Source organism: Vigna angularis, chromosome 1 (genome assembly GCF_016808095.1).
Source record: "Vigna angularis cultivar LongXiaoDou No.4 chromosome 1, ASM1680809v1, whole genome shotgun sequence".
NCBI lineage: Eukaryota > Viridiplantae > Streptophyta > Magnoliopsida > Fabales > Fabaceae > Vigna > Vigna angularis.
The window spans coordinates 17,801,008-17,817,728 of NC_068970.1; the positions used below are offsets into that span (position 1 = coordinate 17,801,008).

At 30.1% G+C, this 16,721-nt stretch overlaps 1 protein-coding gene across 6 annotated transcripts; it reads left to right on the top strand.

Moving 5' to 3' along the window:
* The first annotated feature begins 10,365 nt into the window (after positions 1-10,365).
* On the top strand, positions 10,366-16,359 carry LOC108320028 (BTB/POZ domain-containing protein NPY4). Of its 6 annotated transcripts, none has more exons than XM_017551373.2 (6): positions 10,366-10,916; positions 11,423-11,720; positions 11,938-12,053; positions 13,425-13,494; positions 14,098-15,273; positions 15,359-16,359. In XM_017551373.2, the coding sequence occupies exons 3-6, from the start codon at positions 11,992-11,994 to the stop codon at positions 15,914-15,916; spliced, it is 1,866 nt and encodes a 621-aa protein (XP_017406862.1). In that variant the 5' UTR covers positions 10,366-10,916; positions 11,423-11,720; positions 11,938-11,991; the 3' UTR covers positions 15,917-16,359. The 6 variants fall into 6 exon arrangements, with proteins under 6 accessions (XP_017406862.1, XP_017406868.1, XP_017406867.1 ...); XM_017551379.2 differs by having other exon boundaries at positions 11,423-11,697; XM_017551378.2 differs by having other exon boundaries at positions 11,423-11,475.
* The last annotated feature ends 362 nt before the right edge of the window (positions 16,360-16,721 follow it).

The following is a 16,721-nucleotide window of genomic DNA, read 5'->3' on the forward strand; positions in this document are numbered from 1 at the left end:
GGACCGTTTGAACTTAGTGCCATGAAGTGAAAGCTATCTTTTAGTTACACGTAACCATCGAATTCGAGGGATTGGAAGTTCCAAAAATCTTGTAGTTTTGGTCAAAACATTTAGGTAAGTAAATTATCAAAGAACGTAACTTTACTTGTTTTGTGTAACCCTAAAGGGCAACCAACAATAAATGGGGACGTACTACTTAACGTAAGGTTACATTCACGAATAACTTCAAAAAAATATACAGTACTCACCTCTAACAATAAACTCTCACACGAGTTTTTTTTGTGAGTGCAAGTTTTTGTACCTTATCTTTGGTATTTCAACATTGTATGGCTAATGAAACTTGATAAAGTACATAGTAACTTGAAAATGGTATCCACGACTCCTTTACATGGTTATGTTGAAGATTCGAAAATGACTGTTTTTATTAATGCGTCAAGGTTATATTAGACAAACTTTTACATCAATCAACTCCTGAATTTCTTCTTCGTTGATAAAGGGTGCGTCCTCACATCTTTTAGATTCATGTTGGAGACAAGTTCTTCTAGTACCATGCTTCTTTAATTATTGAGTTGGAAAAATACTGTATGTGCTGCTAATCATGACACTTAAATGTTCCCCGTCACCTTATATATAATTCATGTGTTGTAATCATTACTACATTCTAAATAATAAATAATATATGTTTGGATTTGAGACAGAAATTTATTAATGGAGTTAAAATCCATTGGTGTTCAGAAAATAATTCCATGTACTTTTCATGTTAATAGAAATATGAGGTTAATTTTATTGAGTTTCTAAAAATTTATACAATATTAATAAAAATTTAAAATTAATTTAAATGTTTGAACAAAAATCTAAGCATTTCTACCAAAAAATATATTAATAATATACTAGATTCTCATTAATTTCTTTTTAAAGTCAATTCCTTTTATATTAGTATAATTTTCAATCTAAAATACCTATTTTATATTGTTTATTGTTTATTTTAAGGAGATATGTTTACTTAAATTCTTTGTGAGAAAGACTTTTATTTGATCACCAAAACTTATTAATGGTATTAAAGTTAATAGTTAATATTGATAATTGAGTCGTATAAGTTCAATATGATTTTTATATTAAAAGTTTTTTTAAAATTTAAGTAAATATGTCCCATTGATAAATATCTATACAAAATGGATACATGATTGTGAATGTTTTGCTCAAAAATAAATATATTAAGGTGAATAAATCCATTCTTTAAAAAATATGATTAAAAATCTAAATGACATTAAATATAGATAAAGAAAATTAAACATTGTATAAGATAGAAAACTCAATTATTTTAAGATTTTAGATTAGAAATAATATAAATTCGAGTTGGACCTATCTATTTTACCTTTTTTAAATTTAAACTCATTAAAGATTTGATGAAATAAAATAATAAATCTAATAAAACAATAATTAATGTTGTTTCAAACTATGAAAATAATAAATAAAATTTAAAACTTCAAAAATTAAAAGCTGTTAAAAGAAAAATATGTGAATTGGTAGTTAGAAAAATAAAAGTTGTTATTTGTTTAAAGTTTAAATAAAAAAACAAAACTTGATTTTCACATAAAACATGTGTATAATTTTGTTTCTTGTAGAGTGGGATTTATCTCCTAAAAAACTAAATTATGAAGAAAGGGTGGGTGAAGTGAATTAATAGACGCAAGTCACACACAGATTCAATGTATTGAATAGTTCTCATGATGAGTTCATGTTGGTAGCAACCTTAGAAAATCCATATAAAAAAGTTTTCATTCCCAATGCAGTTTTTATTCTGGGCTTCCACGTGCCTTGTGATCATTACTGAAATGAAGCATCATGCAGAAATGGTCCTCTCTATTATATACGTCTCTCACAACATGCTTTATACTTTGGTTTTTGGGATCTCTTCTTTTAATATAAAATTATAAGTTACTCTTTGAGAGTCCTTAATATGTACCAAAAACTATAGTTAATTAAGGCAGTCCTTGATTTAAGGACGCCTAGATTCAATTGCCCATTGGAATAGTTGAAGCCTATCGTATTCAGAGATTAATCTCTTCAATTATACATGGATTCAGCCTCTTCACGTATCTATGAAAATAATTTAAGAAAAAATTACGATAAAGAATAAAGAAATAAATAGAGAGAAAGATTTTGGACTAGATCTCCACAATTTACATACCCATTATTTAACTAAATCGATGCGATATAATTTCTTTAACATAATTTGATGTTTTATTATATGAATTTTGCGTGCAAAAGTTAGTCATTAATATAAAATATAGAGTATTAGAGTTGATAAATATTTTAAAATAATAAAATCGAATATTTTAAATATTAAAATAATTTAATAGTATGTTAGTGTAGTGTTATGTGTCTTTAAATGTTCTAAACTCTCAAAAATTCATCATACATATCAAATTATGGATATTAATATGATAAAAATGTTGGATTATCAATTTATAATTTAGTTCTCCAAATTCTTTGCTTAATTTTTGTGAACATATTAAAGTTTCTTAATTTGTAAAACATCAAGGCTTTATCAAAACAAACCTACTACTAAACTCACAGCCAACCTTTGGAGACATGTTGTATTTTTAAAATGTGGCGAGCAAACCCAACCCATATTTTGTAGATCAAGGCAAACCTAAACGAATCAAGATGACCACATTATCATCTTTAGTTTTGTATGAATACAATAATATTTTAAATTTTTTATGCTATTATAGTAAAAATATTATATTTTTTATTATAAAAAGTTATAACTAATTATATTGTAATTTTAATCTTTTTTATTCATAGAAAAAGGATATTTATTATAAAAAACTATAATTATTTAAATTGTAATTAATTAGTGCTGTACTTGAATTGTAGATTAGTGAACTTTTAATTAATTAAAAATTACATTTATATTTAGGCTAAATTAGTTAATATCTTATGTATACGGAAAATTTGAAACAGATTTAGTGACTTTTGGATAGGTGTGGGCAAAATGCAGTTCAGTGCACTGTACTATAAATAATTGCAGTTAACTATAAAATAGTTCAAGTGAACTGAACTGAACTAAAAAATAATTTAAAAAAATTGAATTAAACTAGTTTTTAGTTCAGTTACACTAGTATAATTTAGTAAATTGGTATAGAAAACATCAACAATAATAATACTAAACCCTGGCTGCAACTAGACTAAAAACTAAATTGATTTTAAGGTACTGTGGGGATCGTGATTGCAAATGATGATTAATGTTCCTCTGAGGACTCACTGCGTTAAAGAATAAAAGAATAAGTCTGGATCTTAACGCCTATAAACATACGTTTTAATATTATTTTTCAATTGTTATATTCTTTGACCTGTTTTTTAATATTTTTTACATTTACCATAGATTACATAAAAACGGTAACGGTTGGTTAAAAAAATAATTTAAACGATAATATTAATTATATATTTCGTATTAATTTATTATCTTTTAAAAACATACAAGAAATATAGGGTACAACAAATTATGAACTAAGTCAATTTTTAGTTTGTATAACTTTGTTAATGTGTAATTTATAGTCCGTATGAAAAACTTAATGAAAGTTCTTTTAAGTTTTTAAAATCAATTCAGCCTCATATACCAGTGGTTTTAAGTTAAAATCCGTATGAACTAGTTTTTAGTTCAGTTACATTTAAAGAAAAAGTTTGTACTTCCAGTTAACTATACTCAAACTGTATAAAGTTCAATTTCTTTTAACTGTACTGTATAATAGTTTATTTAGTTTTTAGTTAAAACAAATTTAGTGTTTTTAAGTACAATATAGTATGGTTAACTGTAGTTACAGTATAGTTCATTGAACTATGCCCAGCCCTACTTTTGGACGAAAAAAGTCATACTTTCAATTAAAAGGAGATAGTCAATGAATTATTTTTTAATTGTTTTTTTTAATAAATAGAATAATATGTTCTGATAAAGTCATATGACTTTTTCTGTTCAAAAATAACTGAATCCGTTCCGAAAATTTTATATCAAATGTTAATATATTTTTATCAACACTATTTAGTTCATATAAATGTTTTTAACAAAATTACTCTAATTTAATTTATATTAATTTTAAACAATCACATTTGAATTTAAAATAATTTCATAATGTTAAATTATTACTTAATTTTATTTAAACAAATCTTCAAAATTTTATTTCATCTTAATTTTCGAAAATCACATTTCAATTTAATATATTTTTGTCAAAATTAATTTTTTCGTTTAAATAATTACTCACATATTATTATAATATAATTTACACTATTTATAATTTAAGTTAAATTACTTTTATATGCAAGAGTGAAATGAATTCTTTTTTTATCAATTAAATAACTATTTTTAATGTATCACATCTATCTATCATTCGCTAACTTTTATAAATCTTTCACTCATTGTCCTTCAATTTTATTATCTTTTCCTTAATCCAACCAATCCAACTTTCACATTTCTTTCATTTAAAATTTCAACAAGCTGGATAAGTTTGAACCCTACATCATCAATATTGAAATAAATTGAAAAATTATTTGTAATAATGTCAACAAAAAACTATTTGTATTAAAGATATTATTAATATAGAAATGACTGAGTTAAAATAAAAATTCTCTCTCATAATTTAAACTCAATTGTAGAAACAAAATTCTTGTAATTGTAAAATATTTCACTTCAAATTCGTGAAATAAAAACATTATAATAATATGCAATAAAGAAATACTCTTTCGTTTTTAAAAAAATACAATAATTTTTCTAGATTGTTTATTTGTTTAATTGTTTTCAGTTCTACGCCATAATAAATAAGTTTAAAATGAAATAAAGAATACAAATACATCTGACAAGTGAATATTTCTATTATACTGTCCTAAATATGGAAAATAAACTTTTGATAAAGAAAAAAAATCAAGGCGTTAAAAAGAAATAAAAGAAGTAGCAGTCAATCCAGCAATCTTAATATTAATAATAATGTCTGGAAGACCGTGACATTAATAAGTTCTAAGTTGTAATTTTATATTCATGGCGCGTTCTTGCTTCTATCACCATCTCCATCATGTTTGTGAAACATATTCCTCAATAAATGTTCATTGGACCAGATTCTCCAAACATATTTTTTTTTTCTAATGTAGTGGCAAAAATCAATTTGGGAGCAACTATAAGCATTATCATGGGGATGTGTTTGAGGAAAAGATACGCTGAAACAGCGATTATATTCAACTGATTTATTTTGTTCACATTGCCAATGGTAGATTGAAGCATTGCATGTGGGAGTGAGTGTGTGTGTGTGTGTATATATATATATATATATATATATATATATATATATATATATATATATATATATATATATATATATATATATATATGATTATTGGGTGAAATGCATTTGATGAGAATTTGTCCACAAGGAGAGGGACTAGATAAACTGCTATATATACCAGAATTCAGATCATTCAGACACAAAAAAGAGATACAATTAACTATTACTCTTGTCTTGCCTCCCTTTAAATAATACCGTATAAAGTTTAAATATTTTTTATGTTTCCCTAACTATAATAATTTTCATTTTTTTTTGTTTTCTTTTGTTATTTATTATATTTGTTGTCCTTTTGGTTCAAGTCTTCGGCTAACGTCAGGGAATAAAACCAAGATATTACATCTTGTACGGACATTAAGAGAGAAATATTAAATTTGTAAGGATGCAAATAGATTACGAATAGTGCAAGTGTAAATTTTTTACATATATTAAAAGTAAAAATTACTATACATTTATAAATACCTTAAAATATAACTCTCTAATTTAAGTGCGGGAAAACGTTAAAGTATTTTTTTAATGATTTAGTGTTTTTAACTATAAACTCAGTTCTCTTTAGTTTCTGGAGTGAAAAAGTTATTTGATTATGGAGAGATAATCTGATAAAAAGACACATGACATGGAAAAAAAAAGATATTGCTAAATAGAGAAAAAAAATTATAGAAACATTTATTCATTATCATACTCATTTGTCTTTTTGTTGTGTTTTATAAAAGGTTCACATTAAACACAATAATATCATTCGATGTTCAACCATTATATATCACATAGAAAGACGTACATAAAAAAAGGAAAAGAAAAATACCAAAATATAAGAAAAAAACAACGACCACGTCCTCACAAAGGATATAACTAATACAAGACGCAAAATATGAGAATTAATATTTATCGATGTCAAATCATCTTCGCAATGGCTACTTTCTAAGACTATTAGAAAAATCATTAAATCATATAAAAGCTACTTTCTTATCGATGTCAAAGTTGACAAGTCTATTATCATAATGGATATTTTTAGATAAAATTGAAAAATCTCGAAGTTTATAGCATTATAACTTTTAAGACACTTGATTCATCTTCGTAAAAACTTGATAACCAAGTTACATTTGAACCACAAGCATCGATGATTATGATCCATAGAAATCTCTATCATCAATATAATAGCCATTAGTTTTACATAATTTTCCCGATAAAAATATTAGTTTTACATAAAATAATTTGTAAAATCCGAGATAAAAAGAGAATTTCCCAAATGTAATCTAACAAAACTCCCCTGAAAGACCTCCATAAACAGCATGATGAGAGCACCTTCTTGCCTCTATATCAATAGTAAAATTGAGAATATATTTTTTTTAAAGAATTACCTTTATGTTGTTAGATTATGAATCTAAAACATATAATTATAACGAACAATAAACTCTTTATTTAATAGAGTAATTTTAAATTCTTTTAAAACAATAAACCAAAGTATATTTGAATTGGCAACTAAAAATAATGTAGAGTAATTTGTATATGACTTTCCAACTTTATAAGAACTTAGATTCTTTCTTAATTTTCTCTTCTAATATAAACAAATATGAACAAACAACAAAAATTATAAGTGCTTACACACGGAGACAATGATCCATGTAACTTTTATTTGTTACTTTTTCTAAATTTTAATATTTGTAATTTTTTTTCAACAAAATAAAATATTACTTATAATCTCTATATAGTAAATGTTTTATGAGATATATGTTTTAGTTATAATTTAATTAATTAAATAATTTTAATTAATTAATTAATAAAGTATAACAATTCTAACACATCGATTTATATATATATATATATATATATATATATATATATATAACTCAAATGATTATATGTGTCATTTAATTATTTGTATGGTTAAATCTAAATTTTGATTTTATTGAAATATAACATGATTTGTTATCCTCCATTCTATCCAAGGTTTAATCATTTTGAATGTTCTTATTTGTGCATAATCGTCTCAACTAGGTCCTCGTATTCTTTTTTATCTTACTTAGGTCCCTATTTATGTAAAACTGAATCAATTGGAACCTTGCCGTTAATTTTAATAAACGGCGTTAAAATTGTAGTAAAATAGGATGCTGACTTTGCATGTGTGAGACATGTGGCAGAGTTACGTGAAATTTAATTATTTTAAATTTTAAAAAACTATCCTCTTCCTCTTATGAGAAGAACCAAGAATCAGATAGCAAGCCAGAAACCTTCAGTTCGAGAGGCGAATATCAAACTGCAATCACCAACCTGCAATGGAACAACCAAATCTCAATAACATCCAAAACCGCAATAATCAAAACCCTCAAAATCTCCAACCGAACCCTCGCCGCAAAACACAGAAGCCCTCACCGCCGATCTACAAGGAAGAAGAATCCCAACCAAATTTCGAATACAGAGGGAACCTAGGATTTCCCAAATCGATTTGAAGTGAAAACCTTAATCTCAGTTCGCAAAAATCGGGTATCGGCACAGAAACCTCTACGGAACCCAATCAAAAACAGAAGAAGAGGAGGAGAAGGAAGCTTCCTCCTTGCCACGAATCAGAACGGAGGGAAGAAGAATAACAACTGCCAATGTGCCTCTGACGCCTTTCCGTCGCTCCTCCGCCTCGTCTTCGCGAGATCACCCCCTAAGCACGAGCCAAGGATGGTTTTTCCCAAGGTTGGGTGGTCCGCGAGATTAGAGAGAAGAAGAAGCTTGAAGCTTCTAGTGGCTCACATAAAAGAAAAAGAGGACGAACTGAAAAAAAAAACAGATTTCTAAAGCTAGCCAAGGCTGGGTTTTCCAGATTCTAAAAATACAAAGTCTGAACCCTTATTTGAGTTCTTTGTGGAAAATTAGAATCAGAAATCCAATTTTAATCTGATGAAGAAATTAATTAGGAATAGAAATTAATTTGGTTTTTGCTGCCATCCAGAACATGTCATTCATTATGCAGCATTTTTTCTGGTTTTTAGGAATACATATACTAGCTATTGAAGAAGTTTCAGTCATTCATAAGAGGAAGATGATAGTTTTTAAAAATTTAAAATAATTAAATTCCACGTAACTCTGCCACCTGTCTTACACATGCAAAGTCAGCATCCTATTTCACTACAATTTTAACGCCGTTCATTAAAATTAACGGCAAAGTTTCAATTGATTCAATTTTACATAAATAGGGACCTAAGTGAGATAAAAAAGAATACGATGACCTAGTTGAGACGATTCTGCATAAATAGAGACATTCGAAATGATTAAACTCCTATCCAAAGTACATATGTAATAGCTTCTAAACTATTTTTTTTTTCTACAAAGGATTATTTACAACTTAAAAAAATTACAAAATATTTGTTATTATACTCCATTTATTTTAAACAATACTATAACTATTTTAATTTGAAACAATATAAATAACACAATAAAATAGTTATATATAATTTTACATATCACAATTACTTGATGTTAAATTACGAAATTTGTATCTTCTTGTAAGCTCTCACGGTTAAAATAAGTTGAATCATCATTTATTTTCAATGTTTTGAACTGGGTTGTAACTAAGATCTAGTTACTTAATATATTGTGAAAGTTTATAGAAAAGTATATTTGATGTAATTATAGTTGTAATTAATCACAAACACTAACAATTTTGATGTTGTATTTAAATTAAAGCGGATAAAAAAATATGTTATAAACTGGAGTTTGATAAAATGATGGATTTATTATAATAATATATGTTTGTCGTTTCGAAGCGCGTCGATATAATGAAATGTGTTTAAATATTAGTAACAAAAATACTACTACTAGTTGATGTTGTTGTTGAACATTCTCAATAGAAAATAAACTTTCAAAAGCAATTTATGCTAGTATTTGTACTCTTCAAAACATTGGCAAACTCAAAATGGTGATATGTTTGATATCTTCAAATATGTAAGAAATAGTTAGTGTTACATATTAGACAAATTTATGGTATAAAGTTACTCTTAATTATTTATTTGATTTATTGTGTTACCGTTATTATTAAACTGTCATTGAAAATATAATTTTAAGATTGAGATATACATATTTTATAAATGTGTCGCACACATAAACTAAAATAAAATAGATTTATAATATATAAAACAATGCAAACATTTATTTTTAAACTTTTATAAAATTAAATTAGAGGTGAAGTCCATGTTTAAATAGAAAGGGATAGGAATTGCAGGAATTTGAATATTTAAAATAAATTAATTTTCATTCATAGGTACCATCGATATTTTTCATGTAAAAACTTCACAAAATAAAATATATTGGAACTTAAATCAGACAATTCTAATATAAAAAATACAAAATGTAAGTAAAAAATTACTTTAGCGAAGGAAAAAGAGAACGAAGCACCAAACGAAAGGACAGACTAAATTTAGTGAAGGCCAAATGGGTATCCAAACATAGAACCGTTTTCTAAAAGCTTGTTCATTGTTATCAAAGTACAAGGAAGATATGGATTGGTTATTCCTTTTCTAAGATAAATAATTTATTTATTTCTAAATGACGCCTTAATTTTTAATTAAAAACATTTTTTCTTATAAATCCTCAAAATATTGAATATAATTATTTTTCCGTAATTTTTATTGAAAACAAAAAAAATAAATTATAAAAGACCATCTTCTGGTCACAGTTGCTGGGTGGTTCTGGTTTGCCTCACGTCCCGAAACGAAGCCGTTTGAGTTTGGCGAAGAGAAGAGAGCAACAAAGTGGTTGCTGTCAGATGAGCGTGCATACTCACTGCATGCATACACTGACACAGGAACACTGAAAACACGGAGAGAGATAGAGAAAGGGAGAGAGTGTGGTGTGAGGGGCCATCATTTTAACAGAACCTGCTTTTACTTTATTACTTGCTTTGAAGCCAGAACTGAACTACTAATAAAGAAGCTCATTATTATTATTATTATTCACTTTAAAAGCCTCACTTTAAAGTCACAAATCAATTATTATTTCTTTCCAAACTTTTTTTATTTATTTTCTGCCAAAGATGGACAACTTGGACTGTTGTATATTTCGTGAATGCTTTTGTTTTGTAGCTTAAGAGGCTACGAGAAGAGAGTGGGAAAGGAGAGAAGGGTGGTGGTGGTGGGGGCAAGGGTGTTGAACCAAAAGTTTTGATCAAAGAGCGAGACAGAGAGAGAGAGAGAGAGAGAGAGGAGAAGCACTGTGATGATGGTTGGCTTTTTGTGTTTGTGTAGCTGCGGTGGCTGCCAAAGATGAGGAACAAGTTATCTTTTAGAAGGGTGGTCTTTTGGGTTTGGTTGGGTAGTTTGTGTGATATGTGGGGTTGTTCTTTCAGGATATAGTGTCACTCATGCACTGAACTTTGTGTTTCTTGTCGTGGCCACCCCATGTTAGATTCTTCTTACTTGGCAGAGCCAGACATACATGCCTTCTGATTTCAGATCTCTTTGATTACCTCTGACTCTTTGCCTCTACCACTTTCCTTTCTTGTTATCTGCTTCTACTTGTTTTACTCTGCTTCTCACTCAATCCACTTTGCTTTCTCCAATATTTATTGCGGGAAAGAGAAGAAGAACAATTCAAGGTCTGGTACGTATACTGTGTTTCTGTTGAGATTTATTCCTGTCCCTTCGTATTCTTCCCTATCCATTCTCTTTGTTCATTACACTTTGCTACATTATATAAAGCCTCTCAAGGTTTTAATATAAAAAATTCAAACTTTTGCCAATTTCTGTCCTGGGTCTGCTTGATTTTGTTTTGCTGATTTTAATTTATTCTATTTTTTGCTGTATTGTTTGTGTTTAGCTGAACATGAAAATCTGTTGCGGATTGTCTTTTTTTTTTAGTGAAATCAATTGATCACTATGAAGCTTGTTTTCTAATGTGTATGCAACTTTCTAAATTTAAATTCTGAGAAATATGTTGTTGTCCGCCTATACATAGTCTTTCAATTACTGGCTTTTTTCTCGGACCAAGTTTGCATGTGCAATGATCACTGAAGCAGGAAACACCACTTGTTTCTTAGAAATTGGAGCCAATGTTCCACTGCTTCTGTGGTATTTCTCTTGATTCATACATGTTTTGTGTTGTGGCAGGTGCTGAGCTTTAAAGGAGGGACAAAGCTGCAACGTGGCTAGCAAAGGAAAAGGTGTAGCTCTTGGTGTCAAAATAAGTTATTGGAACCAACAAAGAGAGAAGAAAATGAACCAAATATCTAGAATCAAAAACATAATTTATCGTGGTTGGGGCGGTGGTGTCAGTTTTGAGCAAGTGGGGTTGTCTCTGATTTTGTCTTTGAGGAATTGTTTTTATGTTTGAGATAGTCTGTTTCTGTTAGCAATGTCTCCTAACATGGCCATTCTTTTCTGAGGTACTTGGACTGTTACCATTGCAGTAAGTAACCTTATCTTTGACACTTCCCAAGTCAAGTGAGCGAAAGAAAAACATTTAAAAAACTCTCTTGGCACGCTTACCTCGTTTTGTGAAAAAGATTCGGTCTTAATAGGAAATATACCATATTTCTATTTGATCCTCCTTTCCTCACTCTAGATTCTAACAATATATCTCATTCTTTTTCAAATCTAAACTGTGGGTTGGTGGTTTCTTTCAGAGGTAGAGCAACATAGGGAAAAAAGGAGCAGAATAGTCATTTCCTTTGGGGAAGATGAAGTTTATGAAACTTGGATCTAAACCAGATTCTTTTCAGAATGATGGTGATAATATCAGGTACGAAATCAATCTCATCTCTCTACTTAGAACATCGCTTCACATGTGATGTGTATGCAAGTTACTTTATTTACCTTCATCCCCTCTTTGGTCGATGCTTTCTAACTAATTTCCTTCAAAATCCCAGTATTGGTTTCTTTTTGGTTTGCTTCCTCATATTAATTCGTTATTATTGTGTTTTCCCTCCTCTACTCTACTCTGTGCAAATCAATCTTTACAGGCATCAAATCAGTTGTAGTTTCATGATTTTTTTTTTCTTGCAGGACTTCTCTTCGATTTTCATGAACATGAAAAAACAATCAGTTTTGGACTTTTTCTCTGAGAAAACAGATTGGCCAATAATTTAATCTTCGCTGTGTGCTATTCTTAAAATTAGAGGCTATCATTTTCTGTCATGAAGATGGTGACTCCACATTTCAACTGGATTTGATCTCTGCTTTGCTGTTCATGCACATATCATTATATTAGATTGTGATAGATTTGCTTGATTGAAGATGGATTTGGTTTAAATCCTCTATTTTTTTATTTGTTTTTTTTTAATATATCTCATAGCCTTTCTAATTTTCAAGGGAATAAAAATGTTCTTATCTGACAAGACATATTCCTATTTTTAGTCAATAGTGTCGAACTAGTATGCAGTGCTGTTCAGATGCCTGTGTGTTTAGACATTTAAATAGAAATTATAATATTAGAAATCTATATTTCATTTACCAATGAATTGATTTTTTTTAGAATAATATTAATTTAAGAGTTACATAATTTTGTGTTATATATCTGAGGTTTTTGTGAATCATATGTCATTTTTTATAATCATTTCATGCCAAATTGAACTCTTTTCATTGTTTCCAGTGACATTTTGTAGGATATGGTATTCGACACATCTTCTTTTGTCATTTGACATGAAGTAGTCTATATACACTCTGTAGTATTCACTCACTTTTGAAATGGTATTTATTTGAGTTCAATTTGCAAAAGGATACGCCAATCCTCTAACATTTTCGTATAATCTAGTATTTTAAAATCGAATTATTACTGTTCTTTTCAGTTATAGTGTATTGGATGTGGTGTTAGTGATTATGTCCTTTGTCGTTTAAATGCTATACTCTATAGTCTTCTACTTAACTTTTCTTTGTTTTATCAATGTACGACAGCACAAAGACATGCATATTAGTTCAGTAATACGAACAAAGAAGACCGATCTTTCCATGGTGCATGTTTGAGAATCTTAAGTAGCATAAACCGCGTTGCATCTTTTTCTTCTGTGGCATATTCAATAAATTTTCTTACAATATCTTTTCTTTATTCTTTGTTTCTTGTCTTTGATTTGTTACTTTCATTTAAAACTAATATGCTCCAGCATATTTTTGTCAGGTATGTGGCAACTGAGTTGGCAACTGACATAGTAGTTAATGTTGGAAATGTCAAATTTTATCTCCATAAGGTAAGATTCAATCTGACGTTGAGTTGATAAGGCAATCTTAAATATAGGTCACTTGTATATGAACTGCTCATTTTTCATGTGAATTAGGCATCTCTTGACCCCTTTATTAGAAAGGAAAGTCTGTAATTGATTCCAGCCATTATAAAGTTCTTCTGATTATGGACATGAAGGATAACCTTCATCATATACCCGTCAATACTCATTGCAAGGGGAAATGTGGAGTCAAACGATGTTCTAAATTAGTGTAATCTGTTCTTTCCTCTTTAACACCATGAAAATTTTGATTAAGGTACTATGGAGAGAAGTTCAGGCAGGGTCTGGATATTGAATTCCTCATGTCACATTTATATAATCTCTCATTGATGAATCCTCTGTTAAGAAAAGAAAAAACCCATCAAATATATCAATGCACGCATGCTTTGTATTTCTATTTTTGAGTTTATAGAAATTATATTTTATTTTCAAAATCCTTTGTAAGGATTGGCTAACAAAAGAAAAGTAACTATTTCCTTAAAATAATCTCTTCCAACCTGCAACTCTGGTTGTGGAGTTCATATTCTTCTCTGCATTTGATCATGACCTTAAGCTTCTCTGTCTGTGCAGTTTCCTCTTTTGTCAAAAAGTGCACGCATCCAAAAGGTGGTTACAAACTCTAGTGAGGAAAACAATGATGAAGTCCATATCCAAGACATTCCTGGCGGACCTGCTGCTTTTGAAATATGTGCCAAGTTCTGTTATGGTATGACAGTCACTCTTAATGCATACAATGTGGTTGCAGCTCGCTGTGCAGCAGAATATCTTGAGATGCATGAAACTGTTGAGAAAGGCAATCTTATATATAAGATTGAAGTCTTCCTCAACTCGAGCATTTTCAGGAGTTGGAAGGACTCGATTATTGTTCTTCAAACTACCAAGTCCCTTCTTCCATGGTCTGAGGAACTTAAAGTAGTGAGCCATGCCATTGACTCTGTAGCTACCAAGGCTTCAATGGATACATCAAAGGTGGAGTGGTCATATACCTATAACAGGAAAAAACTACCATCTGAAAATAGTAATGATCCTCAGTTCAATAGTGTTAGGAAACAGCAATTGGTTCCAAAGGACTGGTGGGTGGAGGACCTCTGTGAGCTCCACCTTGATCTGTATGAACGGATTATAACAACAATTATAACCAAAGGCAATGTTTCTGGTGCTGTAATTGGAGAATCTCTAAATGCTTATGCCTCAAGAAGGATGCCTGGCTTCACCAAGGGTGTGATCCAGGGCGGAGATACTGTCAAGAATAGATTATTATTGGAGACCATAATTCGATTATTACCCATGGACGTGGGCAGTGTCTCTTTCAGTTTCTTGGTGAAGTTGCTAAGGGTTGCTATTCTGTTGGAATGTGAAGAGTTAGAGAGATCTGAACTGATTAGAAGAATAGGTATGTGCCTTGAAGAGGCCAAGGTGTCTGATTTATTAATTCGGGCACCAGATGGTGAGACAATTTTTGATGTTGATATTGTGCAAAGGCTAGTAGAAGAGTTTGTAGCATGTGATCAACATGTTCAGTTGGATTCTCTGTTGGAAGATGAATTTCAAGAGATCAGAAGCCCCGGGATTGTATCGGACACTTCAAAGGCTAAGGTGGCAAAACTGGTCGATGGCTACCTTGCTGAGATTGCACGTGATCCAAATTTACCTCTTTCAAATTTTGTTAATCTTGCTGAACTAGTATCAAGCTTTCCTAGGACATCTCACGATGGCCTTTATCGTGCCATTGACATGTATTTAAAGGTAAATCTTTTGTTTTTCACAACCCAAAGGCTTGATCCCATTGACCTTAACCATAAGGCTTGAGTGAATTTACTATGTCATGCAGGAGCATCCTGGAATTAGTAAGAGTGAAAGGAAAAAAATTTGTAGGTTGATGAACTGCAAGAAGTTGTCTGCAGAGGCTTGCATGCATGCTGTGCAGAACGAGCGGCTTCCCATGCGTGTTGTTGTGCAGGTTCTCTTCTTTGAGCAGCTGAGAGCTACAGCATCTTCAGGAGGCAACAACACACCAGAACATTCCGGGTCTATCAGGGCCTTACTTCCTGGTGGATCACATGGGAGCTCAAGGTCTACTATTACAAACACAGAAGAGGAATGGGATGCTGTGGGAACAGTTGAAGACATAAAATCTCTGAAAGGGGAACTTGATGCACTAAAATTATCAGGTGGAAACAACAATAATTGTGGTAAAGGCAACGCTGAGAATGTTGCTGCTAGTAAAATGAAAGGTCTCATCTCAAAGAAGATAATGTCAAAGATTTGGTCAAGCAAAGAAAGAAGTGGTGAGCTAACTAGTTCTGATACATCAGAAAGTCCTGCTTCCACTGTTGTAGAGGAAACAAAATCTACCCCATCTAGAAGCAGGAGGCATTCGGTATCTTAGACAATGTTCTGCATACTTATAGAGCTCCATTTAGTTATTGTATAATCATCTCACTCAAGTAGCATCAGGAGTTAGAGGATACTGACATCTTCCACCTGATAGATACTTCAATCAGGTCAATGTAAGTGTGAGCAAATGTTGACAAGTGGCAAAAAAATTAAGACACAAAGTACTTGTTAGTTGAGGTTTGTATCATGCCTCTTGGGATGCAACTTCTATTCATCCATTACTAATATTAGGTTAGGTGTGAGCTCTAGAAGTAAGTGACCCAGTTTTGATTATTGGAAACTGGTTTATGAGGTGCTAATATTTGTAATTTTAGTTTTAAAGGGAAGAGAGACAGCTAGAACCAATCAGATAAGGAAGGCGCAGAGAGTTTGAAAGCTTGTGTTGGGATAATTACTTGATTAATGTTCATCTGAGCACTGATATGGAGTGTGAAACTTGGACTTAATATTCACATTATTCAACCACATAGGAGACACTAGCTGTGGTAAATTTGAATTTTCCATATGTCTTAGATACGATACCTTACCAGAGATTGAGATCTGAGAATTCAAATTTATTTTAGTGTTACAACTGAAATCATTTACCATTTTCTTCAAAGTATGACGCTTGTGCTTGCTTTGAAATCTTGAAAAATCTTGAAATCCTTCAGAACAGAGCCTAATTGGTTTTAAATTTTCAAGAAATTTATTTATTGTAAAGAGTTATTTTAATCCATCTTATGACTTAGTCTACCACCATAAAATAATATTAACATTATCTTCTTTTCTACATATACAAATCCATTCATGTAACTTTA